The 27082-nt window shown below is 27.1% G+C and overlaps 3 protein-coding genes across 3 annotated transcripts; 1 reads left to right on the plus strand and 2 right to left on the minus strand.

Annotated features, from left to right (window-relative positions):
* Positions 1 to 237: 237 nt before the first annotated feature.
* On the minus strand, positions 238 to 13473 carry LOC145193058 (eukaryotic translation initiation factor 3 subunit L-like). The gene is made up of 16 exons (XM_090071209.1): positions 13296 to 13473; positions 12890 to 12972; positions 9991 to 10025; positions 8685 to 8764; positions 8531 to 8592; positions 7212 to 7275; positions 6587 to 6990; positions 4296 to 4466; positions 3973 to 4035; positions 3555 to 3725; positions 3339 to 3412; positions 3207 to 3264; positions 3051 to 3089; positions 2289 to 2381; positions 2072 to 2152; positions 238 to 378 (listed from the first exon to the last, which is right to left on the minus strand). Exons 1-16 carry the CDS (start codon positions 13315 to 13317, stop codon positions 340 to 342), a joined length of 1539 nt encoding a protein of 512 aa, XP_089927335.1. The 5' UTR covers positions 13318 to 13473; the 3' UTR covers positions 238 to 339.
* A 3321-nt stretch (positions 13474 to 16794) lies between these two features.
* LOC149878942 (rho GDP-dissociation inhibitor 1-like) lies at positions 16795 to 21132 on the minus strand. Its single transcript, XM_090072082.1, has 5 exons — positions 20920 to 21132; positions 19442 to 19528; positions 18481 to 18557; positions 17238 to 17301; positions 16795 to 17056 (listed from the first exon to the last, which is right to left on the minus strand). Exons 1-5 carry the CDS (start codon positions 21089 to 21091, stop codon positions 16860 to 16862), a joined length of 597 nt encoding a protein of 198 aa, XP_089928208.1. The 5' UTR covers positions 21092 to 21132; the 3' UTR covers positions 16795 to 16859.
* A 1202-nt stretch (positions 21133 to 22334) lies between these two features.
* LOC149878943 (N-alpha-acetyltransferase 60-like) lies at positions 22335 to 27030 on the plus strand. Its single transcript, XM_090071397.1, has 6 exons — positions 22335 to 22557; positions 23972 to 24126; positions 24356 to 24485; positions 25373 to 25469; positions 25669 to 25903; positions 26401 to 27030. Exons 2-6 carry the CDS (start codon positions 24011 to 24013, stop codon positions 26534 to 26536), a joined length of 714 nt encoding a protein of 237 aa, XP_089927523.1. The 5' UTR covers positions 22335 to 22557; positions 23972 to 24010; the 3' UTR covers positions 26537 to 27030.
* The last annotated feature ends 52 nt before the right edge of the window (positions 27031 to 27082 follow it).

Raw genomic sequence — 27082 nt, forward strand, 5'->3', positions numbered from 1 at the left:
TCAAACAAACCTGTCGAGAGGACCGGGGTTGAGGTTAATAAGGGGGGATTAAGACAATTATGACGGAAAGTTTGTTCTGGACGCTATAGTAAGTTGGCCCAGGCCTTATACATGCTCTCCACGTGTCTACTTATAAATGTAGTATTAATCTCAGAGAGTGAACAATTAGTATTATTATTAGTATAACTGAGTTTGGGGCACAGTTCTCTTTTGTTATAAAATCTATAATTCAAAATATATTCCGAATTTTCTCTCTTAATCATGGCAAGGTACATTTTCTTTAACTATTGCTGAACCAAACATTTACTTTAGAACCATTTTTATTGGAGCAAATCGAATTTACGCATGCTGTTGATTTTTCCACATACTTTTTGTGAACTAAAACAAGACGAAAATGAAATTTTAAAAAATAATAAATTTGAAACCCTAACGAATCGTCTTAATAGAATATCTAAATGCATGAAGAGTCCACGGGTATAGTCATACTTTACAAATCTTTGAGTTCTTCAACTTTTAAGGTTCAACATTTACTCTCTAATTCATATTATATGAGAAATACTAACTACACTCCATGTGAGGAATAATTTTTGGACATTTGAAAGACTGACTGAAGAATGCCGGAAGAAATATCTCAATTTGAAATGGAATTATTAGATCTCCAAGAAGATCTACTTTTAAAATAACGATGTCTCTAAAATTTTTTTTTTCTCTAAAAAGACAAATTTAGGCTTTGTAAATGTTGCATTAATAAGACAAGAACAAAAAGATCTTGCAAAGACGGAATTTTATGTTTTCGAAAATGCGATTATTTGAGAAATTAGAAAGCAATTTATTTTTTTGTGATTTGAGTAATATGGATAATCCCTTGAAAAAAATTGTTTTGTTTTCATAGTGGCATTTAACATTACCTTGTTATGAGCAAATTCTTTATTGCAAATAAAACGTTTATTTTCTTGTTAGTTTGTGTGTAACATTTGCTTTTAGATTTTTAAATTTTTGCACTTTTTTGAAGTTATCACAACAATGATGGTGAGAGTGCCAGTGCGATTTGAAACTTTTTTGCAGCTTATCTGTGTCAATGATCAAGTGCTCCAATCCCATGGTTCACTTTGATAAATTTTCAAAAACAGTTTTATTTAAAAATACCGTGGTGTGACCTAACAAAGCCCTATGCTTTAAGAAAGTTCTAATTTAAGAAATGACAAATTTCGTATTTATAAAAGAAACATTTAGAGGGAAAAAAGTAGTTATTTTAACGAACTAGATATTTAGTTAAAACAACTAACTTATTTCCCACACCACCGTAACTGCTTAACAAAATTTTAACTTTTACATCATTTTTCAGAGTTTAAAAAGTTGTTTAAAAGTTTTCTAGTTATTTGTTGTCTTTACAGGTGTCTACACACCTTACAGTAGGATTTACAAGGGGCAGTTATCAATGTTATTTTAGCGTTATTTTTAGCATAGATTGTTAACAGTGATACTTGATTTATGATGAATTCCTGACAAAACTGAAAAAGGTTGATCCAAAGATGATGCAATTTCCAACAACTTAAAAGTCTAAGCCACTGTGAAAAGGAAGCACCATCTGCACCAAATGGTTTATAATCATATTAATTTTGACTAGTTGCCACATATTGGCACCATCCCTTCTTCATAAGGGTGAAGAATTCAACTCTTAACTTTTTTGCATTTTATTTTAGAACATAAAAAATCTCAAAGCTTTTGAATTTCTTTGTGTGTATATCATAAAGTCAGTAGATTAAAGCAGAAGTGAAGGATTTTCTATATAAAATGGATAAATGACTATAGTCACAAGATAATCACTTTTTTTAAAACTTCGGGAAGTCATTAGTTTTATTCCTATTGTCAAAATTATAAAAGATAAAAATATTTATGTTATAGAAATGGACATAATTTTGAATATTAGCAGTTATTAGGAATATAAAGAAGCTTTTTTCACAGCAAGTCTTCAAACTTTAAAAATCTATTTTTTCAGTTTTAGTTTTTGGTGATTACCCATGTTCTTTCTGCAGGGACTCTTCATATAAAAGATTTAAAAAAAAAAAACCTCATCAATCTTCAGAATTTGTCGAATAAAAAAATCGCCATATCGTCGAGCCACTTTTGTATCTGCTATATGAATCATATCCTAGAATCAAATTCAATAGTGAATTATGAGCAAGCAAATCCTGTAAAATGAATAAAACATAATAATAATAACTAAAGTATTAAGCGGTTAGATAATCTAGATATATTAGAAGCTAAAATAAAAAACAGATACTCACATTCCCAATAAAAAAATCTGTTTCAGGTGAGGATTGGAATTCGCCATTTAAAGCATCGTTCCCTTTTATCCAAACTAGAGTACGCTGTTTATGCTTTACAAAAGAAAATAGGTAAAATTTATCATTACCAAACTAAGTCAAAAACTTTATTTTCATTCATAAGAGAAATTAAAAGATAAAATACCGTGTGAGCTAACAAAGTCCCGTGCTTTAAGAAAGTCCTAATTTAAGATACGACAAATTTCGTATATAAAAATAAACATTTGGGGAAAGAAACTTAGTTATTTTAACTAGATATTTAGTTAAAATAATTGAATTTTTTTCTCTAAATGTTTATTTTTTATATATGAAATTTGTAATTTCTTAAATTAGGACTTTCTTAAAGCATGGGACTTAGTAAGGTCACACCACAGTACATTAACTAAAATTTTCAATTAAAAACATTCTAAAGCTGGATTTCAAAAAAGTAGTCTAGGAACATTTTAAAATAAAAGACACAAATTTTTTTGTTTTCTTTTTGGAAATGCTTTGAAACGGTGAAGGTTAGAAGCATAAAATTTACCAAGTTTACAAAGTTTATCATACTTAGAGATTCATAGCATAAGATCTACAATAACTTAAATGACTTCCGTTGTTGCATAGATTTTTGAATGTCAAAAGGTTGAATATAAGGAGGTAAAAGCTCAATTTCACTGTAGATTATATGTTTGTTATATTGTATGTTTTAATCAGTGTTTTGAAAAAAAACCCATCTATTTATACCTTAAAACAAAGTAAAGCTGTTTGCAATGTACCTTCATCCTATGATCAGTATTAAAAAAAACAAAATCAGTAATTAAAAAAATTCTAAGTATTAAAGTAAAAGAAAAAAGTTTTTAAAAAAAAAAAAAAAAAAAAAAAGAAAAAGATAAATCATACCAATTCTGATAAAGAAGCAAGCTTTGGTATTGACATGGTGGTATACAACTTCAAATAACTATACAAAAGGGCAAAAAAATAAATTTAAAAGTTTAACAAACATCTACCATTCTCCAATCTTCCATTTAATACCTTCTAATAACAGGAATGATGCTTTGCTGCTGTACTTCAACCATGAACATTCTAAGTTGCAAGTTAAATGGATCCTAAAATAAATTCTAGTATTCTATGTCATAAAGTAGCTAACACGTACCTTCATAAATAATCAAATAGGTTGTCATAAAGTAGTTAATATGTACCTTAACAAATAAATAAGTTTGAAAAAATTGAAAAAAGTATAATACTTACAAGATGAGAATTGGCAGGGGGGGTGTCATAATTTGGAGGTATTGGAGAGATAAATTTTGGACAAGAATATGAAAAGCATTCCTCAAATACAGATGTATCACCCTTCTGCATTTTCAACATTTTATCGAGCATTTTTTCTCGAAGATATTGGTTGATACTTTCATCAATTCTCTATTTGGTAGAATATCAAAGACCAGACTTATAATCACTTTTCATAGCAACTTGATAATAAAAAAAGTCTTAAGACAAACAAATAAACTATTTTCTAGGTAAAAATTAAAGCTGTTTGCTGAATTAAGACTCCTTTTTTAAAAGAAAAAGCTTAATAAACAATAGTTGTCACTTTTAAAATATTAAATAAAAGATTTTAGAAATAAAAAAAAAACAAAAAAAGTTGTTTCATACAAGTAGGACATACCTGTGGACAAAGTACCAGACATATGCACACTAATGTGTACATTTGTTCTGTTTTTTTTTTAATCTATAAAATTAATACAACTTAATAATAGCATAATGTATAAAACAAATTTATAACAATTGAAATACTTTATCAGGATGTGTTACATCCTGATGATTACTTCAAAGCAATCTCAATTTTGTATTTATCATGTATCAATAAGATGCTTTTAATTTATTCTCAATCTAAATAAATCATTTGCAAATACCCAACACAATTTGTTTTTCATTTAAATTGTGTGGTTAAGTGTTTACAAAAATCATTTAAGTTGAATAATCACTCACTTGTTCAAACTGATAAGACTTGGTTTGTATTACTTGTTTGGCTCGTTGAACATAAGAAAGAACACTGACAAAACTTCTAATAGCATCTTCATAACGTCGCATCATCATGTATGCAAAGCCAACATAATAATAAGTAGTCACCTGACATGCTGGCACACGAGAATACAAGCTCTAAGAAATATAAACACACACCTTCAGTTGGAAACCCACACACATGTGAAGCACAAAGCAGACATTTCAATTAAATGAAACTCTTCAAAGGTCTTTAAAGGTTAATAAATCAAAATAACTTTTCTTCAAGCTAAAATAATCTAAGATATTGTTTTAGCCTAAAATAATCTAAGATTTAGTTTAAGCCTAAAGGTATAGAAAATTGTTTTAACAATTTATGTACTAACCAAATTTATTTTCATAACTTCAGTTTTTCCCATTCCTGAACAAAAATATTAATTTTTTTTAACAGTTAAATTACATTTTTCAAACTACAGCTGTGATAAAAGAGGCAAAAAAAAAAAAAAAAGAAAGTAAAACCCTTTAATTTTTATATTCAAACGAGACCAAGCCTTAGTTTAAATATTTGGCAAAAGGAACAAGTCCCAAAGCACACAAGAGCTACTTTCTCTTACACAACTTATTTTGACTTCAAAATACTTTACACCAAGAAAAAGCTTGCAAAAGATAGGGACATTTATATGAAGGAAAAATACTTATTTTGCCTGTAAGCACAATCACAATTTGCATTTATAATTAAATAATTAAAGAACAGTACAGAGATAGGATTAGAAAGCAAGGGAGAGATAATTATTTCTCTTATTTAAAACAAACCCTAAAACAAACCCTAAAACAAACCCTAAACTTTGACCCTAAATTTGGTAACTTGATTTTAGAACTATGAAGGAAGTTTTGTTGTGTTAACATACAACTGAGTTTTTATAGTAAAAGAACTCAATCGAAAATTTAAAACATTTTTTTCTTGCAAAAATGTTTACTGGTTAAGCTATGAGAAAGATGAGCAAAACCAGTGATTGTTTTTGCTAAAAATGATTAAAAAAAAAAAAAAAAAAAAAGGAAAAAAGAATAGTTAAAATTAAAAAACTCAACTTTTATATTCATTAAAAATAATGACACTTAAAAAGGACCCAAATTTGATTAAGATTGATTTGATTGTTTGGTCAATCAAATCAATCTCAATCAATTTTGAACTTTCACATTTCTGAAAAGAACATTATATTATATATATTTTATAATAGATCACTAATCCTATTACTTTATTATTTCATTAAAATCTTTTTTCAATAACTGAAAACTAAAAAATAACTTATTTGAAAACAAATTTAATCCTCTTAGCCAGGGTATCTATAACCATTATATATATACCATTATATATGTTAGGTAGCTTATAGCAGCCTAAGTTTTGATGCTTGCTTTAGTTTTGATGCTTCGGTTTAGCGGTCCTAAGATTTCATGTTTATTAAAAAACTGTTTAAGCTTTAGAGTTTTACTAAGTTTTTTGCTGTTAAATGTTTTAACTTTAAAAACTAGTAGGAAAAAAAGATTAAAAAGAAATTGGTTAGAAAATGTTAAAACTTACCTGTTATGAAAATTTTTAACCAATAATTATTTGCAAATGCTATTGGCCAAATATCAAACCATTTTTATGGAAAAGAGATACAGTTTTAATGGTTGACTTTAAAGAAATGAAACTTCAAATGAAACTTGGAAAATGTTTTTAAACATCATTTTAAAAAATCAGATTTAACAAGTAGAAGTGAGATTTTTAGGCTTTAATTCGTTAAGACCAAATTATAGTACAAAAGCTGGTGCAGCTGGAATGTATTCAATTTGTGTGTGCACATTTCTCATAAATGTGGAGCTCAGGCTATGGTAAATTAGTGCCAAGGCAAGTAACAATTATTGCATGAATTAGATATGAAAACTGGTCATAACTGATGACAATATTTCAGCTATTGAACAATATATATCTGCTTTGGTAAGTAGTACATTATTTAACTACAATCCTCAATACATTTAAATAAAATTGTTTTTTGTTTGCAAGCCAAGTTTTTGAAAAGCACAAACATTCTTTAGCCAGACAAACCTCTAATTCTATTGGACAATTTAAAAAACTATTAAAACTTAATTGATGAAAAGCAAATTGGAAAAAACAGGTTAAGTAGAATGCCATACAACTTTTTTTTGGTTGATTTTAATGCCATAATTCAAAGATAATGCAACCAGTAAACATTTTTATAATTGAAACTAATTTAGCAAAAAGATAGTAAAAAGTTTACCTTTTTATTTAGGTCAACATTGCCTAAAACTTTTATTGCTTGATAATAGTCCCCAAGTAATGAGTGCAAACGCAACAATCCAATTAAACTGAAATATCCAAGCATTTTATACAATGGTAATTTTCCATACTCTCCAGCAACTGTATCAGGGTCTTCATCATTTCCAAAAACTTCTAGCTGTTCATTAATTCGTGATGTTTCAACAAGACAATAAAGTACATTAAGGACACTGTGGACATTCCATACTTTATAGACATTTTCTTTTAAAGAAATCATTTCATCTTCACTTTTGTTCATAATTTTAGCTCGAAACTGACAAAAAGCTTGAAACTGGTAAATGAACTCATCAATTATGTCCCACATCCATTGATTAGGAAGAACAAGTGTAGAAGGTGCAGATTCATCTAAATAGGCAATAAGGACATTTTCAGTTTAAAATTTTTAACAATTTCAATTAGATCAATCATTTTAAAGGGATTTTGCATAGAAAAAATTAAATAAACTATAAAAACACTTTAAAAAAGTACAAGAAAAGACTACAAATAAGAAATTAACACATCAAAACTAATAATATCAGAATCATCTTACTTTTATAATAAAACACTATTGTGAAAGCTTTACTCACCTAGTATGTAGTTAAACAGCTCACAATAATTATAATATGATGCATATCGATGTTCCATTGTAGGCTAAAAATATTCAAAAGCAAAAATCTAGAACATACTTTGTTCAATTAGATCCTAAAATGAAAGACATTTAGCATATATTAACAAATGATTATTTTTTAAACTTAAAAAACAGTTTTCAAGCTGTGAGAATTTAAAGAGCCTGAGTTTAAAATCTAAAGTTTTAAAAGCTCTTTTTTAAAAAAATTTTGAAAGTTAAAATTAAGTTAAAATTACAAGTAGAACACTGTGAAATAATAACTAATTCTAGTCATTGGTTGAACATAATGAAAGTCAGCACATTTTTACCATTAATTTTTCAAAATTTTTTTACATTTTTAATTGGACACTTAGATAGAAACTGAATATTTTTCTGAGTACTTGATATCATCTCCTGGATCTTGTTTTTGTAGCTGCTGACCACTTTTTCTTAAAATCTTCATCTGAAGTTAATTTCTTGCTTTTCTATAGGATTCCTTTTATATTTAAAAATATTCTCCATCAATGAATCGCTCTGGAGTTTTCTTTTTATGATATACTTTATATTCTTCAGATTTAAGTACTTTTTTTTTATCAAAGTTGCATTTAAATTTTCTCCCAAGATCTCTCTACAACTGACATGGATTGATTTTATGGAGCAAATGATTGATTTTGTTTTATATTTATCTTTAAACCTTTTCTTTTTTCCACTTCTTGCTTTTCTTTCAATATATTAAGTATATTTGTATTAAATAACCATTATATCTGGCCATAGGTCAATCCACCAGGTATTCAAATAATGTAAGCTTCCCATTAGGAATTCAGTTACTACATTTATTTGGCAGTATTAACAGATTAATCAGCTGTGTTGACATCTATTTTGCAGTATTAACAGATTAAGCAGCTGTGTTAATATCAGCTAATCCTAAGCCTTCCATATAGTTTTTGTATTTTATTGAAGCAAATCAGTTTTAAATTGAACACTACTTTATGTTGACCATTAATTCTAAAGATGAAGCTCAAAGTCTTCTACATTATCTTGGAAACGTCAATATGCTAACCATCTTCAATGATTTATTTAGACTCAATCTATTTTAAGTTTTAAAATCTAAAAATTGCAATAATTTTTCAAGACTAAAAATAAAAGAAAATAAAAATCATAAAAAAAGCTTTAAACTTGTTATAAAAATGTAATACATACATACATACATACATACATACATACATAAATACATACATACATACATACATACATACATACATACATACATACATACATACATATATATATATATATAACCTTCAACTTGGAATAGATATGCCTGTAGTACAACTCTTTATACAACGTCAAGAATAGTTTATCTAAAATTAAAGAACATTTAAAATTAGCCAATGCAGTTTTTTAATTTTATCTTAAACATTAACAAGCAGGTATGAAATGATAAAAAAACTACCTCCATCAACAAGTGGCGAAATATCTTCAGCTTCAGGCCAGGCACATTTCATAAAATACTGCTCAGTTAACTTATTGAATCTGCACATAAAATAGAAAGTTAAAAAAATAACTTACATGCTTTTAGAGTTGAAAACAAAATCAAAAACAAGAGTTACAAACAAATGAAACCTTTTGATTGATAACTTTAAGATTTTTTATAGAACTGATAATTATGGTTACTTTATTTCAAGTTTTTAGCGATATTAAGGAATGGTTCATGAAAATTGTAGCAGTATATTTAAGCAATATATTAAGATTTACAATGGTTTCCAATTAGAACATAACTGATGCTAGAGTTTAAAAACTTTAGGAATTCAAATTTAATGATTTTTGTAACAAGATCTACAAATATACAGCGCCTGGAATTGGAATAAATTCTATAGTTTTGCATACTCTACTAGAATTGGTTTGAAACAACCTAAAATATAAGTTGGAATAAATAACTAAACAGTGTGATTAGCCTTTACATAAACTTTACAGTTTTTTTTAAATCAAAATTCAGACTCCAAGAACCCTAACTTAAGGAACTAACACAAACTTTTGGATTGCAAACACAATATGTACTAAATTTATCATCATATCCTACATACATATTGTGTCCAGCATTTAATACTGTTCAAAAATATGAAATGCACCAATATTATTTATATTTGGTGATTTAAAGTGTATGTAAACAACACGAGAGCTTAAAAAATATATTAACAAAATGATAGATAATATTTAATTTGCAGAACAATTAAATAAGTTATCAAAATAATTAAAACTCACACATTTTTATGGCAAACCTATTGGATTGCTTTTAACATATTACTTCAAGTAGATATTATGCTAGAGAAATCTGGGTAATCAAGTAAACATTACAAGAAGATTACATAAGAGCATTACATAAGAAAACATATAGAAGTTAAGCAAAGCATGCAAATAGAAGTTAAAAAAAGATTGTTTTTCAAAAAGTATTTTCTTGAAATTTAATATCTAATTTTCTAGGAATAATCATGAATATATCAAAAAAAACCCAGATTAAACTTCATTGAGAGATAATATAAATGCAGCACTTCTTTAATAAGGCAAGACAACAAGAACTAGTTTGAACATTTATATGAAGGTTTTCAGGTATACAAAATATATTGTATACCTGAAATCATGTAAAAGTTTTGCTCACTGTGAGCAAACATTACCCTTAATATCGCTGAATTCACCAAGCATTTACAAATCTACTATAGTTATATTCAGTTAAAAATCCCATACTTGCCAACATTACATACCCTTCATCATAAATCTGTTGTATTTCATAAACATTCTAAATTAAGAAAAGTTCATTACACATTAAAAATATAAAAACTTATAAAAAGTTCTTAGGAATGCTGTAAAATTTTATTCATAGAGGCTTTTCCAAGATTACATATGTCTGGAGAAGAGAGTTAAACTTGTGAAACTACTTTTGTAAGCCACCAATGAGGTGAAAGTACAATGCCTCCAGACTTCAAATATATAAAAACTTAAATTAGGCTATGTCATTTGTGAAAATAATTTTAAGTTTAATTTTACACATATAAGCAAAATGAGAGCATCCAATAACATATTCTTTATATATAAGAAAAAAAACACAAAAGTTCTAAATTCTTTAAATATTTATTCTTTCTAACAAAAGATTCTAGAATTTAAAAGAAAAAAATTCCTTTATGAGTACTTATAATATTCTTTTCAAATATGCTTGCTGTTATAGTCAGTGACAAATAAAAAGTTTGAAATGATAATGGATAGCTTCAATGCTTTGCTCACTGAACTTACTAAGAGATTCATGTTTCAAATCAATAAACTGATGTGGAAGTTTGCACTTTTGGTGTTACAGTGCTTATTAGCATAGTCATATGAGGTCTTGAATTGATTATCTTGTGTTTTTTCCAAAGCATTAAACTTTTAGAAAGTTTGAAATAAACCAAACACTTGTAAGACAGAATGTTTTTTAGCAAAATATTGAAGAAAGTTCAGATTGCTAAGCAGTTTGTAGTAAGGGTCTGCATATCATTTCATTTCTATATTGTTATCATACCATTATGATATTAGAAAAAAAAAGTGTCATTAGAATGAATATGATGTAATATTGTTATAAAATTTTTTACCAGTATTGTAGTTTATTTAAATCTCGGTATATACGGAAACTCTTGTCATTCCAATGATATTTTTTTACGATATCCTATCGGAATGAAAACAATATTGAAATGAAACAATACGCAGACCATTAGTTTGTAGCACTTTTTAGCTGCAAAGAGACCTCCATGATACAGTTCCTCCTAAATATGAGGAAATACATGCCACTTTGCACCTTGAGCCTAAGCTCTTTTACTGTCTTGTATAATTAATTTACCACACTAAAAAGGAAATGAGCTGGCATGATTTTGAAGTCTACAGATGATATTTACAACTTTAATGTTGCAAGAAATGACAAATTTTACTGAACTTGCATGAATAAGTGAACAGACATAGAATAAGACAACAGACAAGTCACTGACATTTTCAAAAATTTCTAAAAGATCCTCTGAAAAAGCCACTAGCAGATATTGTTTGGCTCCAATATTTTTTGCAACATTTTTTGGATTAAAAGTCTCTTTGATGGTGGTGATCCAGCATTACAATTGGTGTCAAACTTTACAATGTCTAAAAATGCTTTCAGATAGCCAGTCTCTCAATCAATTCTAAGATTTATCTTATCATTAAAAGACCTGAGAAGACCTTTCTTGAAGGAAGAACCTTGTTGACCGAATTTGCTAAGTTTTTACAGTGCCAAAAATGTATTTAGTCTGCCATCCATGCTCATAGTGTGCATTTAATGAAAAAATCCTTCAGATGTCTTCCAATTTAGTGAAACTTTTTATAAAAGTTATGCACCACAATTTTAAAAATGCCAAACAAAATTTATTTTCTAAAAAGTGTTTAGAATTATATTTGCCACATTTTTATTCATTATGTCCTCCTTCAGCATCAATCACAACTTCAAGTTGACTCCTGAACCTGGAACAGGTAGTTTGGATACAATCCTTGGACATCTTGTTCTAATCCTTCTTGATAGCAGTCTTCAGAAAATTGACACTGTTGTAGGGATCTTGACAAGCCCTTGACTCCAGATATAACCAGATTGAATAATCAAAAGGCTTCAAATCTAGAGATCCAGGGGGCCATAACTCTTCTGACCAGTGTTTTGGCAAGTTCTCCTGGAGCCACCTCTGGGTTTTCTGGGATGTACATGGAGGTGCTCTTTCCCACTGGAACACAGCATTGTCATTTAGAGAGTAGTGGGCATCAATCTAGGGTTTGACATGGTTCTCCAGGTTTCCAATGTACTCATTGGTGTCAATTTTCTGACTAAATTTGATAAAGATTGGAGTCATTTTGAGATCATCAGAAAAAATCAACACAAAAATCATAACTGAGAAGAGGATGATTGTTAGTTTGTTCTTCAGGATACTCAGAAGTTTCTTTGATCTTTTAAATCCTTTTTTTTTTTTTTTTTTTTTTTTTTTGACACTTGGGGAAAATAAGAGTTTTTTAATCCTGGTTCTTGACTTTGCTTCAAGATCCTTCCTGACCACATTTCTGATAGTGTAATTTTGTGCTCATTGACAGACAGCTCTTTAGCCATTTTCCTGATTGATTGCACTGAATTCCAAGAAACTTCACTCTTGACTCGCTTGATCAACTAAGAAGTTCAAACAGATCTTTTCAACCCACTACCATGAAAAATGACTTTTTACATCATAAAACAGCACTAGTAAGTAGTTTATACATTGTAAATTACCCTGCAAACATTTTTGAAATCTTAAAAAATGCACTAATTTCTTTATATATGGAAGATACTACTGTTTTGTAGAATGGCTTTAATACAATTTTTATATCTGAGAGCATTCTTTTTAAATCATCCTTTTTATTAAAAAGCAAATAGATGGTTAGTGGATAAACTCTAAGCTTAAAGAGCCTTTAATTTCAAGAAAACTTTTGCTTTAACAATACATAAAATTTTCACAAGGGTTTATTATTTTATGAACAAAGTTTTGGTAAACTCTAAATTACAACGAAAAAGCTAACATTAAAATAGTATAAGTGTTACTGCCACTTATAAATTAACAAAGTATTAGCTAATATTTTTATTTTAAAAAATTTTCATACTCTATCACAAATTTGTTTGTAAAAATAAATAATGAATTTCTGCACAACTTCTGACACAACATATCCAGGAACCATTTGTTCTCCTAAAAATATAAATAACTTTTATGCTACTTGAGGCTTTAATTTAAAAAACATATATAAATACTGATACCCTCAGAGAATATACTACTTTATTAGAACTTTTATACATTTTAGAACTTTTAGAAATTTTCCTTCAACTATTTTGAAAATTTTCTATAAATATGAATACTACAATTTAACTCAGTTATAAACAAGAAAAAAAAGCACACAGATATATACACACACACACACACACACACACACACACATATTGTATATAGTAATGCAAACCAGTAAACAGTAATGGAACCTGTTAAGTTAAAGATTTTTTAACAACATTAAATACCTGATTCATCATCATTAACCATTTTCTCAATTGGTGAGGTTTACCGTTTATATATTTATTTTTTATTGAAGATGCTTAAGGAGATTTTGATTTTAAAACGTGTGTACCAAAAGAGGGCCCTTATGACAATACCTCAATTTGGTTTCGAATTTCTTCGTAAAGTTGGACGAAATTAAGTAAGAGGGGGAATATGTTTACGGACGTCAAGAAATGGATGCATGTTGTGCAAGAGCCTTTAAACGCCTTGCAGGCATAACACTTGAATAAGATTATTCTTGATTTGTCTCTAGAATAATCTAGAAAAATTTTTGGTGATGGTTGGTGTGCGGACAAAACTTTTTCCACAAATGAATTTTTTTTTTTTTGATTGATTGGAAATTTTGCAGGGTGTGCATGACATTATTTTTTGACATTATTTTATGCAGAAGTGATGCAGACGATGACGTCTGCATGCACTTCTGCATAAAATAATGTCGTTTGCATGCACATCCTCCTAGGAGTTCTTACATTTAAAAAATACAGAATAGCGTACTTTTTTTTGTTTAAAAAATTTTTAGTTGTATTTTTAGAACTGCAAATGATCAATTTTAAAAGAATAGTTGAAAAAATTTTTATGATTTTAGGAAAGGTATTTTTAGTTAATTAGAGATTGGGGCGGGGTTGTGCTAACCTCCATTACTCTTATTCTTTACCAGTCATCCTTATTTGAAACCAGTATCAACATTACGGTTTAGCACATTAATTACTTCTTGGTATCTCAATTACAGATGATTCCTGCTTCCAGTGATCCTTCAATAACTGCAATACTTTTTCATATCGGTGCAATTATTCTGACATGTTCTTGAAGTCATTTTCTTTGTACATCTTATCAATAAACCAATATTCTGTCTAGCCATACGAAATCTGCAGACCTCCAAACCTGTCCTTGTTGTAGGTATGAGACTAAATGAAAGAATGGTTTGAAATGGTCCATTTACAAACTCTGCTTTTAGTTCCTCAAACTTCTTCAAAAGTTCAGGCACAAATGGATACTTGATGTTCGGCGACTTGGTGTTACCAGCAAGTTTTTCATCCGTCCCTAAACGGAGAGTTCTGCCCTTAACTTAGTGCTTACAACTTATAAATTGCAGCTTGTTGATATCATTTGCCAAAAAAATTCTGTGCAGTTGGACAATTACTCCATTCTTTTTCCCAGTATTAATACTGGCTGCATCAGCAATTGTCTTCTTATTTGAAGTGTACAAGCTGTATTCATCAAGAACTTTTACAATTCCTACAGCAATTGTTTTAGCCTTGAAATCTTTTAAACGCAAAGCGTCTAACTTCATTTCGGTTCTCGCGTTCTTAAGTACCACAATCTTACATTCCCTATCCTTAATCTGCTTGTCATCAAAATTTAAAGACCAGTATTTCATTTGTAAAATATAGCAGCCTTTCTGAATGTTGACTTTTAAATTGCTGCTGGACATTGAGTCGAAACACTGATGCCATCATGTGACGAAGGGTTGCAGATTTTAGTAGCATTGTTTGAAATCAGTTTTTTTCTCTCTTTAAAGAGTAAATTGTTTCCTCATTTGCAACATTACCTGTTAAGTACACCACTTCGCCTTTGCTTTTCACTTGTTGATGGCAAAATATTTTGTCTTTAGTGGATAACTACTGATCATTAACTTGAAATATCAAAAGGTTCAGTCAGAGCATTATATTTTCCTATCTTTACACATTCTAATTAAATTTTCAACACTTTGTTAAGCTTTGTTTGTAAAACAACACATGAAACATGTGTAAAACCCAATTTATTCTTTTATAGCATCGTAATTTCTTTAGAAATTTTCGCTACGCGCGCTTTCGCTACGCTTAAAGAAAGTGATATTACCCAACAACTTGAAGCTGGAATGGCATTCTGCATTTTTCTTCTATTGGTGATTGTTCTAAAAACACATTTCCTCTTTTTCTGTGCAAGGCTAGTAAAATCGTTCTTTTGCGCAAGAGTATCAATTCGTGTGCAACATTACATACTACTGTTTTAAGCAACAGAAAATAGCTTCACTTTGTTTAACAACGGTTTATAAAAACAGTTAAAAAGATATAAGATATATATTTAGCTTTCAATTGTTCTGGAAAGTTCTACATTGTTCTGGAAAATCAAAAATCAGGGCTTATCTTATTGCTTTTAGGCAAAAGTTCATACATTTATAATACAGGAAATCTTTTTTCAGAAAAAAGTTCAAAAAACTGAGCCTAATTAACATACTAGAGATTTGAGTATGCCCCATGCCTCTTTTTTATCTATCTTGAACAACAATACCTGGGCACTCACCTAAAATAAGTGATTTATCAAGCCCCCGTTGATTAGTTGTTTTTTGAACGAGGAAATTTTTTCTGAGGATAAATAAAAAAAAAAATATTTCTGGGAATGTGTTGCAAGGTCTTAGAGCATGTTCTTAAATTTCACATAAAGTTGTGATAAGCAAACCTATAAACAATAGGTCTAATGAAGATAACTTTTATTATTAGTTTTATAGATTCATTTCACTTAAGATTTACAATAACTATTACATAGCTGTGTATTTCCAATTATCTGAATTTATTTTGTATGTAATTTACTGCAAACATATCAAAAAATGTCTTCATTGTATAAGTTTTATCTAGATTAGGCCGTAAAAGTCTAGCCTTAATATAGATTACTGCCAACCAATCGTATTGCATAATCGTGATAATGTGAAGAATTATTAGTGCAAGTTTTTTTATTTTCACGAACCACTGTATACAAAATGTTACATTTCTGAGTTTACACTAGCAAACATGTGCAGCAACACAAAGAAACGAAGTATCTAATATTCACCAATGAAATTTAGTTTTTTATGAAACATTACATATAGAAACTTTCAATTAAAAAAAAAATGGTAGAAAGAATATTAAAACGAATATTAAGATAGAAGCATTAAAATATTGATTTTATACTTAATAATAATGGACACCATAATTATCAACCATTTCTCTGATAAACTCAACAAGTCTACGGTCCAATCTCCTTTTGTCAGAATTTACTCTGCTGTTTATATTCTTACAAAACTAAACAAAAAAAGGTTTGTACGTATTTTTAACTTATTGTTTTAGCGCAAAACTCAGTAATTAGTTTCTGAAACGGTTCAAGGGGTGAAATATTAAAACAATTTTATATCGAAAATTATTATCATTAACAATAATAAAATGGATTTTAGTTGGAAAAAGAACTTTCTTAAAAGAAATTTGATAACTGCTAAAAAATAATAATAATAATAAAAAACACATTTCCAATTATCCAATCATGTAACTAATCGTTAAAAGCACTTTTATAACTAAAATCCAGTGATTAAATGGAGTGTTGGATGTAAAAAAATTTACTTAAAAATACCAAAAAATAATTAGCTTATGTTTTAGTTTTCAATACATAAGTATTTGTAAAAAATAATTAGAAAGGGAGGAAAGGAGGATTGAAACTAAAAACTCAAGTTAATACTAACACAGAAGTCACAATTATAAAAAAAAACACAAAAATCCACTTTTAAATTATTATATACTTTATGCCCAATCTTTCCTTATATCCATGGACCATTCCCATGCTAAATGTACGGTTTTATCATCATCTATAAACTTGCTTTTGATGTTATAATGGCCTCTTGCTAACATCCCTTTAGGCGCTTCATCAATTGGACATGTGAATTCATAGGCTTCAGACTTAGGACAATAGCTTCCAACCATATAAGACTGCTTATCAACTAATGCAGAAGGAAAAATTGTAAAAAGCAAAAAGAAATATCTTTCATTAGTTAAATAAAAGATTGAACACAAAATTTTTATTTGTATTTAACAAACTTTCTTTAAATCTGATATTTAATAAAACAAATTAAAACTAATATATGTTGTATACCATTAACAAAGCAAATTTAAATAATTTACCAGGTATTGATTTCCGAGAAACAGTATGGTGATAACGAAGACCAGATACAATATCATGTTGAACCTAAAATCATTAAGTATTTTAAAAAGCATTTTCTTTAATTAATTGGGAAGTGTTAAAGAATTAACTTTTCTGGTACAAACAATTATTTAAGCTATTAACTGAAGAAATTTTCATAATAAACCACATATTAAAATAATGATACAAAACTTCAACTTCAAAAGAGATTTAATTATAGGTGATTATAAGCCTTATAGTAAAACAAGTCTTACAATAGCAAAATATTGTTAATGTTTGATGTATCAAAGTCAGTTGTGCATTATTGTTTCATACATCAATAATCAAATTTGTTTTACTGAAATTTGATTAAAACACAGTAACTTTGAATACAGAAGTGTTTTTTTTCAGTGTCAATACAACAAAACAACTACTGCATAGTGTAAAATATTTCGGTAGATGATAAGGATAGTTTCTGCAATAAGAATTATACAAGAATATTATTTTTAAAGCAGACAGATTGGTTAGAAAATTAACTAAGCTTGTTCTACTCAATGTCAAAAAAATCATCAACAAACTTAATGAAATCTTAAAAAACTGTTACAGCCCATTGAATAGTGATATAAAAATAAAATAGAATAAAAATTTAGGAGAACTTATTTTTTACAAGTTTGTTTATACATCTTTGAAACATTAAAAAGTTCTAGTTTTTGTAAATATTCACATTCTCTTCATATTACATTTTCTTTGGTCTGTTGATGAAAAACACTTTATTTTTAGTATTTGTAAGAGATTCAGAGGGTGTTTGTGTTTGTGTTTTTTTTAAACAAAAAAAAAACAAAAAAAACAAGAAAAAACAAACAAACAAACAAAAAACAACCTTTAACTTGCACCCTATAGATTACCCTTTAAAAATATTATATCAAACTTTTAACAACACATCAATTAAAGAACTTTAGTAGAAAATCCTAAAATTTAAGGAAAACCTTTATATTTGATGTTTTAATTACACTTACAAACCAACTAATATGAAAACAAGTTGTTCCCATACTTTTTCACAGTAGCTTTATAATTTTTTATAAAAAATATGATTTATGATGCAGTGTAAATGTTTCTGTTTAATCAGATAAAGAGAAAAAAAAAAGTTATCAAAGAAAAAAAAGAAAATTAAAAATTTACAAACTTTTGTATTCTAAAGAATATTACAAGTTTTTAACTGTTTTTTATTAATTATATTCCTCAAACCTTAAACACTATCTTTATTTTGAATTCCACTCCTTCCTTCACAACTAGTACTACATCTTTAAGTTTACTGATATCCCCTGAAATAAAAGTCATATCTGTTAAACAAAATTTTAAAAATTCAGACACTAAGTCATATTTTTCAAATTTTTTAAAATTTGAGTGTCAAAGCACTGGAGTTTTTAATGATTGTATCTATACAGTAAATTCCTCTAATAATAGCAATTACTAACACTAAACAACAAAAATAAATTCATACTTTGGAGGGAATTTTAAAAATTGATTTATATTATCTTATCACTTATTGGTTAAACACAATTACAAAAAGCACCCTTTGATCATTAGTTACTCAAAAACTACTTAACACTTTTGAATTGAAGATCGAGCAACACCAGTCAAATTTGAAATGTTAACTTGTGACGAAAAAGGATTTTGAAGAAAAACTTCCTAAAATTTTTCTCAATTCAATATTTGTTTATTCATTTTAATCCAATAACAATGATAAGCAATACTTAACACCAATACAATCAAACAACAACACATTAAATTCCTTTGCAAAAAAAAAAAAAAAAAAAGAAAAATTTGTTAAGTAGTTTTTGAGTAATTAACAATGAAAGGTTGCTGAATTTCATCATGTTCAACCAATATCTCCATTTCTTGTTTTATGGAGTTAACCATGACAAGTAACTAGCTCATATATTACTTTTGTTTTATCAATTTGTTTATATAGTAGTTATTTAAATGTAAAAATATATTGAAAATCATATTAAAAATTTCATGACAGCAACAGTATGTTAATAAATTATAGAAATATCTAATTTATCTGTCAGCTTCAACATTTTAAATGTTTTTAGAATGGAGATAAAAAGTCTAAAAATAATTTATAAAAAGTTTATTGAAATCAAAGTAATATAAATACAGCTTGATAAAAAAATAATGATGAAAGTATAGATAAGAAACTAACCTGTTAAATCAAACTCAAAATTAGGCCTTCCTTCACAAAGAAATGCCATCTTTTGAACTACAACATGACGAGGGTCATCTTTTGGGGCTACAAATATTTTAAACAACTATATAGAAAAATTATTCAGGCATTCAACAAAGCTATCAGTGTGGAACATCTGGACAAACACAAAACAAAGCATAAAATACTCAGAACTCAGGCTTCTCAAAGTTATGGGTATCCAAAGATTTGATATAACAACTCATGTCAAAAAACAAACTTTAATGAGATAACTCACTAAACTAGTAAAAGATTCATTATAGCAGCTAATATTTAGATAGTTATCATAGAGTTGTGCATTGGGCACAAGTCAAATATATTGCAGATTATTATTTAACTGCAAGTGTAAGCACCAATACTTGTTGATTTTTGAAACAACTTTAAATTCCATTTAACTGTTTGATAAAGAAAACGATTTTCAGGCCAAATTATCTTTTAAAAACAAAGCTTACCATATTGACACTATGTTATTTATCTAAATACTTATCAAAAATTAGGTTTTTTAGAAAAAAATTTAGTCATTTTTCATGAAAACAAAATACTATTCATTAAAATACAAAAAAGTATTTTATTAAATTATGTTTTAGACATTTTGCTTCAACAAATTGGTCATGCACTAGGCAACAACAAAACTCTATACTTATAAAACTTCATACTTTTATTGTCAAAAAAACAACCTGGTTTATTTATTTAGAGACCTTCATTTAAAATTTTTTTTAACCATTTAAAGAATTTGCAAACTCAAAACAGTAAAGTGGACATGAAACTACATACAACCCAAGTTCTAACACCAAGTCATTAAATTTATGTGAGTTATGGAATACTACAACTTTTTTGTTTTTTCAAGTAACATCAGTAAAAATTTTAACCAATTATTTGGTTATTTACTAACAGCTCAACCACAAACATAAAAAGAAGTATTTTTAATTCAACTGAAGTGAGAGTTTGAAACTAAATGCAAACAAAAATATCTATAATAGATTGTTTCCTTTATACTTCAACAGCAAATTGCAAATAGTAAAAAGAAAATTTACATCTTTAAGAACTTACAGAAATTAAATTGTAGCTTTAAAAGAAAACCAAAATGATTTTAAAGTTAATTTATTGTTAAAATTAACAAATTTAATCTTTAAAATTGTTTTGCAACAATTTTTTTTTAATAAAACCTTTATCAGTCTTAATTGGCCTATTTGAACATGGTAAATATCTGGTAGGAAAAATACCAGAACACAAATTCAAAAATTTTCCTTCCAAACATTCCCTCTAACACAGTATAAACTATTCTATGTTTAAGTTTGTAATAGTAAAAACTAAAACATAACAAATATGGTTAATTTGGTAACCGTATTCCTTAAATTTAAGAGTTAATTACATTTTTTTACATTATGTAAATTATATACACAAAAAAAGATTTTTAGAATTAGATCACAAGTTTTCACCTGCATTTGGGTCAACTCCTTTAAGTAAGGTTTCTTTATATTTTACAAGAGACTCATCATCTTGATCCATACATTTTATTTCATCTAAGCTCTTTTTTGCAGGTGGTTTATACCCAGGGGTTTCCTCAGGCTCTTCGTTATCAATTGGCTTTAACTCTGGTTCATCAGCCATACTATTTTAATCTGTAACAATATAAAATGTAGTTTATACATATTTATAATATAATATGTGTATACATATACACATATATATAACATATATGTATGTATGTATGTATGTATGTATGTATGTATGTATGTATGTATGTATGTATGTATGTATGTATGTATGTATGTATGTATGTATGTATGTATGTATGTGTGTATGTATGTATGTATGTATGCATTTATAAAGTAGACATTTAAAGTAGTCAAAATCAAGCTACTATTATTAGTACTTTTATATATATATATATATATATATATATATATATATATATATATATATATATATATATATATATATATATATATATATATATATATTATACAAATCTATTACCAATTTTCTTATTTCATTTTAATACTTATCACTTTACTGCATAAATTTATATAAAAAAACCCATCAAAAAACAGCTTATTTAAAATTGACTTCATAGAATATATATGTTCTCACGGTACGTATTTAATGAATTCCAAACGGCACCGCCTCTGAAAACACAAAGCTTACAACAAAATCGCAGAACGTTTTTGTGTGTATTATACATAACGTGTTATTCTAAGGGTTCATAATTCTAACTCCTCGCCATCTTTTTTACTTAAAAAATGAAACTAAGGGAAATTTTTCAGAGAAAGTTAGATAATATAAGATTTTATAAATAGCAAATGCCAATTCATTTGTGCATGTTGGCATTAATTTAATGTATGACGTCATTAAATTTTTGTTGAATCTTAAAAACCTTCCGATATTGCATGACACTTTTATTTAAAGGGAAGAAAACCAAGCTATTAGCGCGTTATAATATTCCGTTGCCGTCAGTTCTCTATACACATTTTAAGTCTTAAATAATTAATTGTATAATTATGCAAAAAGTACATTCTAATTCGGTTTGGCACTTTAAAGTTCGTTTAATTTTTCTCAATTTAATACCTTTGGCTTTGTTTAGATTTATTATGCATTTATAAATTACTATACTTTTGACTAATTGATTTTAATTACAGTTCTATCATCGAGTATTTAAATACTTGATGATTGAGTGTTATTAACTTTCTTTTAGTTTTTTTGTTTGTTTGTTTGTTTTAATAGACTTCATATTTAATCGATTTAATCATCGAGTATTTTCAAAAATAGTTAATGATTGAATGTTATAAATTTTCTGTTAGTTTTTTTTTTTTTAATACGCTTCGTATTTGATGTGTTTTTAAAAACTGTTTATTATTGCCCTATTCTCCCTATCTTTAGATTTTTAAAATTAAAAATAAGAGGGAAAAAAACTCTTTAGTTTAAAAAAAAAAAAAGAGTATATATACTCTATTTATAATCATGAGAGCATTATAAACAGGGTCTCTCTCCAGAAACTGCTTTTCCTTTCTAAATCTAGTTCAGATAAAAGGTTGAATTAATCAAAAAATTAGTGAAGAAGCTTGAATACACTTGCTGTAAGTTTTTTTTCTTTATATTGTGGTTTTTAAAATTTTTTCAAAACTCTATTTTTTTGTTTCTCCCTAATAAAGATATCTGAAGTAGTATTGCATTGATAACTATGTTTATATTAAAATTCAACCTAGCTCAAGGTTTGTAGTGATGTCTTTACACTTGAAAAAATTTTCAATGAGAAATGTAAATAAATGTTTTTTTTTTTAATATGAGAAAAATGTTTATTTGAAACTAGTATCAGAAGCCACAAAAGTTTAAGAAACTATTAGTACTAAGTTACCTTTCCACAAGAAACTTATTTTAAAAGTTCAAACAATTTTTTTCTAATTTTTCTTCTGTTCAGGGACAAGTCTGAGGATTGATAATGATGAATTCAAATAATTTTAGTTGACTAACTGTAAAACATTTTATCTTACTTGCTAATATGTTTTCAAATTGCATTTTATTTACTTTTTCTCTCTTTTGATAATGTGAAACCTAAGAAACTCTTAAGAAACTTTTAGTAATAGAGTTTTAAAAAAGTTTCCTCAAAGTAAAAAATTTTCTAGTACCAGCCCACTTGCTTGGTTTCTTATTTAAAGAAATGTTTAAAAAAGCCAAGTTCAAATATTTTTAAATGTAATAACAGTAAATATACAAATTTGAGTTCTGTGATGAAACTTTTTATAAGCCATTAAAGTCAATGGCAAGTATTTTCAGTGTTAATTTAACAAAGGATGTATTGGAATTAGTAATATTTAATCTAATTATAATTGACTCCTAATAAAAGGTAATCAGTAAAAATTAATTATCAATTTTTTGACAGTTATAATGAAATACAAATTATTATCTTTTTCAAAGATTAATCTATACAAAGTAACTGCTTTTTGATATCCCCTTGTTTTCAGTGGCCCTGAGACATTACAAAATCTTAACTTAGACAGTGATCAATTTTCAATTTTGAAATTCACCGAATGATTAAGTTTAAATTTATCTGCAAGGTTTTTTTCCATCAAATTGTATGAGTTTTTTCTGGCCCAACAATGAGTATCATATTGGATTGAAACAATTGTTTCATTTATGTTTAAAACTTCCCCATTATGACTAAGGTCCTATGCATATGAAGAATGCATGGCTTTGATATGTATATAATTCTTTTCCATAGTGTTGCAGTATTGATCATAATTCTTGTATTTATTTTAGTACCAATCATCACAGTTACTAAAACTTCTCTTTCTTTAACTGTAATCTAAGTCATTTCAAAATCATTTTCTCTCTGTTATCCTTTTATTTCATTATTTTCATTTTTTTTTGTCTGATGATGAATAGAGGATTTGTTTAAGTCTATTAGACAATTGGGTTGATATTTTTGCTGTGTATTGCCATGATTTTTGTTAATAAATATTTTCTGATAATATTTACTTTGATTTTTTCTAGGTAATTATTTAGTTCGTTAGTAAGTGTAGAAAAGTGCCTATGAAAAACTTCCATTCTCTTCCGTTACCACTGCATGACCAAGTTCAACTGAAGCATTTAAAAAAGGAACATCTTTCTGAGCTGAAACAACTTTGTTCTGAATGTTTCCCTATACAGTATGGATTTATGTTTATTACAAAAAGTTTAACTTAAATTGCATATTTCACAATCAAAAAGGTTCATATAATATAACAGTATTAAATTTATAAATGTAAATATGTTTATCATGATTATCATAGTATCATAGTGGTGTTTTAATTCTATAAACACAAAGAAAATTACTTTCACAATCTAAATAATTTTTTTTAATGTAAAGACGTGAAAAAGTTAATAATTTTTTTAAAGATATCCAGATTCCTGGTATGAAGAAGTAACTAGTCAGAAAAAGTTTTATGGTATTGCTGCATTGGTTGAGGAGAAGTTAGTAGGTGTTATTGTTGCGGAAATTCGGGATCTGTCCAGGTGTTGTGCAGAGGTTGTTTTTTTTTTTCATTCATTACAGTTTTTTTCATCACTCTTTTCAGTAATTTTTCATATATTCTTTTGGTAATATCACTCATTCCTTTAGTAACTCTGCTCATTTCTTTTATCTATTATCATTCATTTTGTTTAATTGATGCAGCTTAAAGCTGATTTTTAAAATAAAATTTTTTACAATAAATTAACTGGATTTATTAAAGAAATTTTTAAAGTATATTTGCTTCTCCTTCTTCTAAACCAAGTAAGTCTCTTACTTAGTTTAGTAGAAGGAGAAGCAAGTAGACTTTAAAAATATTAGTTTCTTTAATTAATGTTTTTAAAAGTTTTTTTTTTTTTAAAAAGTGTAATATTTATATAAAAGTAATGGACAGAGTACAAATTAAAGGTTGTTTGTTTTTGCTTTTTTTTTTTTTTTTTTTTTTTTTTTTTAAAATAAGCAAAAACAAACACTCTCTAAATCTCTTACAAATACTGAAAATAAAGTATTTTCATCAACAGAACATGGAAAATGTGATTAATTACAAAAACAAGAACTTTTTAATGTTTCATAGATGTATAAACAAACTTGTAAAAAATAAGTTCTCACAAATTTTTATTCTTTTTATTTGTATCCTATCACTATTCAATGGGCTGTAACAGTTCTTTTTTTCTTTTATTCTTCCAACATTGAATAGAACAAACTTAGTTAATTTTCTAACCGATCTATTATCGATATTTTTATTATATTTTGAATTACATTTTTTTTTTGAATTATATTATATTTTTAATAATATTTTGAATAAAAAAAAAGTTTCACTTACAGCTAAAGTATGTTCTAAATTCTAGGTTCATTGACAGCGATCTTTATTTTTGTTTTTTTTTTTTTTGTTTTTTTTTTTTTAGGACAGAGACATTCTGAGCTATTGGTATGCTTCACAAACTAAAGTTGCATTGATTCTTATTCTTGGTACATCAAAAGAATGCAGAAGAAAAGGAATTGGTTAATTATATTGTAGTATTAGTACTATATTACTGTATTTTATATTTGGTTATGATACCAAAATTTGATGAAATAAGTTAAACTAAGTTAAGATATATTTTTTTTAATTTTGTATACCTGGATTTGATCTCTTTTTTTTGTTGTTTAGAAGTAAATTATGTATCTAAAAGACTTTTATACTTTAATTAAAAATATTTAGGGACATTTTTGTTAACAACGTTTGTGCAGCATGTTCAAGAGGAAAAAAACAGCAATTGCAAAGTTGTTTATCTCCATGTTCTTGCTTCTAATATAAATGCAATACTCTTTTATGAACGACTGAACTTTAAGCGTCATAAGAGGTTGTTCAATTATTATTGCATTAGAGGAGAAAAAATGGATGGTTTCTCATATGTTTATTACACAAATGATGGTGGTCCACCATTAACATTCAAGTATTTTTACTATATCATGTTTGAGTTGTTTTATTTTGGTAGACAAATTCATTCTTTGAACATTTTGCTTAAGTAATACTTCTAATTGCCACATTATTTGTTAAAAGATCCTTAGGATATAATCTTTACACTTTTAAATCTGAAAGTGTAAAAGATAAAACAATAGTGTTGTTTATGATTTTTCTAGTTGTATGAATAGGTAATTTTAATTATATTTTTTCTTATGCAGCATCTTGTTTATTATAGAATTAACATTGTTTAAGTTTAAATAAGTTTTAAAAAAACATTCATAAAACAAGAAAACATCTTTTACACTTTTATATGATAATCAAATAGGTTTGTTTGATTAGTTCAAAAGTAATTTAAAAAAAAAAAATACTTGAAAGCAGCAAGCAATGTAACATGAGTGTTTTACATTGTGATGCAATTTTTATTCTTAAATTGTATGTTTTGTGATTTGTGACAAGAAATAATGTAAGCTTTAACATATCTTTTAGTGATATGAAAACTAAGACCACAGAATATTTAGCAAAGTTTGTATGCTGCAGATTATCTCGGTGTCTTTTGTCAGCATTGAAGCTCCTAATAAATCGACATTTAACTTACAAGAATAAATCTTTAATAACTCTTTAGAAAACTTTTTAATTGGGATGTATGGAAAATATCATAGGAAGATAATTCCATTTTTATAAATGTATTGCTACAAATATATTGATGTATTTGTTTCATATCAAAAATGTGTTTGAAAAAGTAATTTTTTATGAGCTGTGATTTTTACATTTAATTTTTACTATTATTGCTGCTGTTGTTGCTGTTGTTGTTGTTGTTGTTGTTGTTGTTGTTGTTGTTGTTGTTGTTGTTGTTATTATTATTATTATATCTTTATAGGTTTTATTTATTTATTTTTTTTGAGAAAATCAGTTCTTTTTTTCATCAGAGGTTTTGTCAATTTCATCTTAAATCCTTTATAGTCTCTTTTTTTTTTATTTTTTATTTTTTAAATTTAATGTAATGAAGATAAAATTGCAATTATGATAAAATTATCAAATATACTTATGTCTTTGTTTACAAGTTGCATTTTTGAAAAGTTTTTAAATGTTCTGCAGATTATATATGCTTTTACTATACTAGTTTGTCCTTTATTTCTAAGATAATATTGTAGTACTCCACAAACTTTAA

The sequence above is a fragment of the Hydra viridissima genome, unplaced genomic scaffold, assembly GCF_058129835.1.
Source record: "Hydra viridissima isolate aposymbiotic clone 2 unplaced genomic scaffold, HvirCarnegie_v1 scaffold_14, whole genome shotgun sequence".
Classification (NCBI taxonomy): Eukaryota; Metazoa; Cnidaria; class Hydrozoa; order Anthoathecata; family Hydridae; genus Hydra; species Hydra viridissima.

Coding starts and splice junctions, on each gene's coding strand:
- LOC149878943 (XM_090071397.1), top strand. CDS start 24,011: ATGAAAAACTTCCATTCTCTTCCGTTACCACTGCATGACCAAGTTCAA. Junction 24,127..24,355: donor TCTGAATGTTTCCCTATACA/GTATGGATTTAT, acceptor ATTTTTTTAAAG/ATATCCAGATTCCTGGTATG. Junction 25,904..26,400: donor GGTCCACCATTAACATTCAA/GTATTTTTACTA, acceptor CATATCTTTTAG/TGATATGAAAACTAAGACCA.
- LOC149878942 (XM_090072082.1), bottom strand. CDS start 21,091: ATGGCTGATGAACCAGAGTTAAAGCCAATTGATAACGAAGAGCCTGAG. Junction 19,529..20,919: donor AGGAGTTGACCCAAATGCAG/GTGAAAACTTGT, acceptor AAATATTTGTAG/CCCCAAAAGATGACCCTCGT. Junction 17,302..18,480: donor AAATAAAGATAGTGTTTAAG/GTTTGAGGAATA, acceptor TAATGATTTTAG/GTTCAACATGATATTGTATC.
- LOC145193058 (XM_090071209.1), bottom strand. CDS start 13,317: ATGGTTAATGATGATGAATCAG. Junction 6,991..7,211: donor GCTGTTTAACTACATACTAG/GTGAGTAAAGCT, acceptor TTGCCTATTTAG/ATGAATCTGCACCTTCTACA. Junction 3,090..3,206: donor TTGCTTCTTTATCAGAATTG/GTATGATTTATC, acceptor TACTGATCATAG/GATGAAGGTACATTGCAAAC.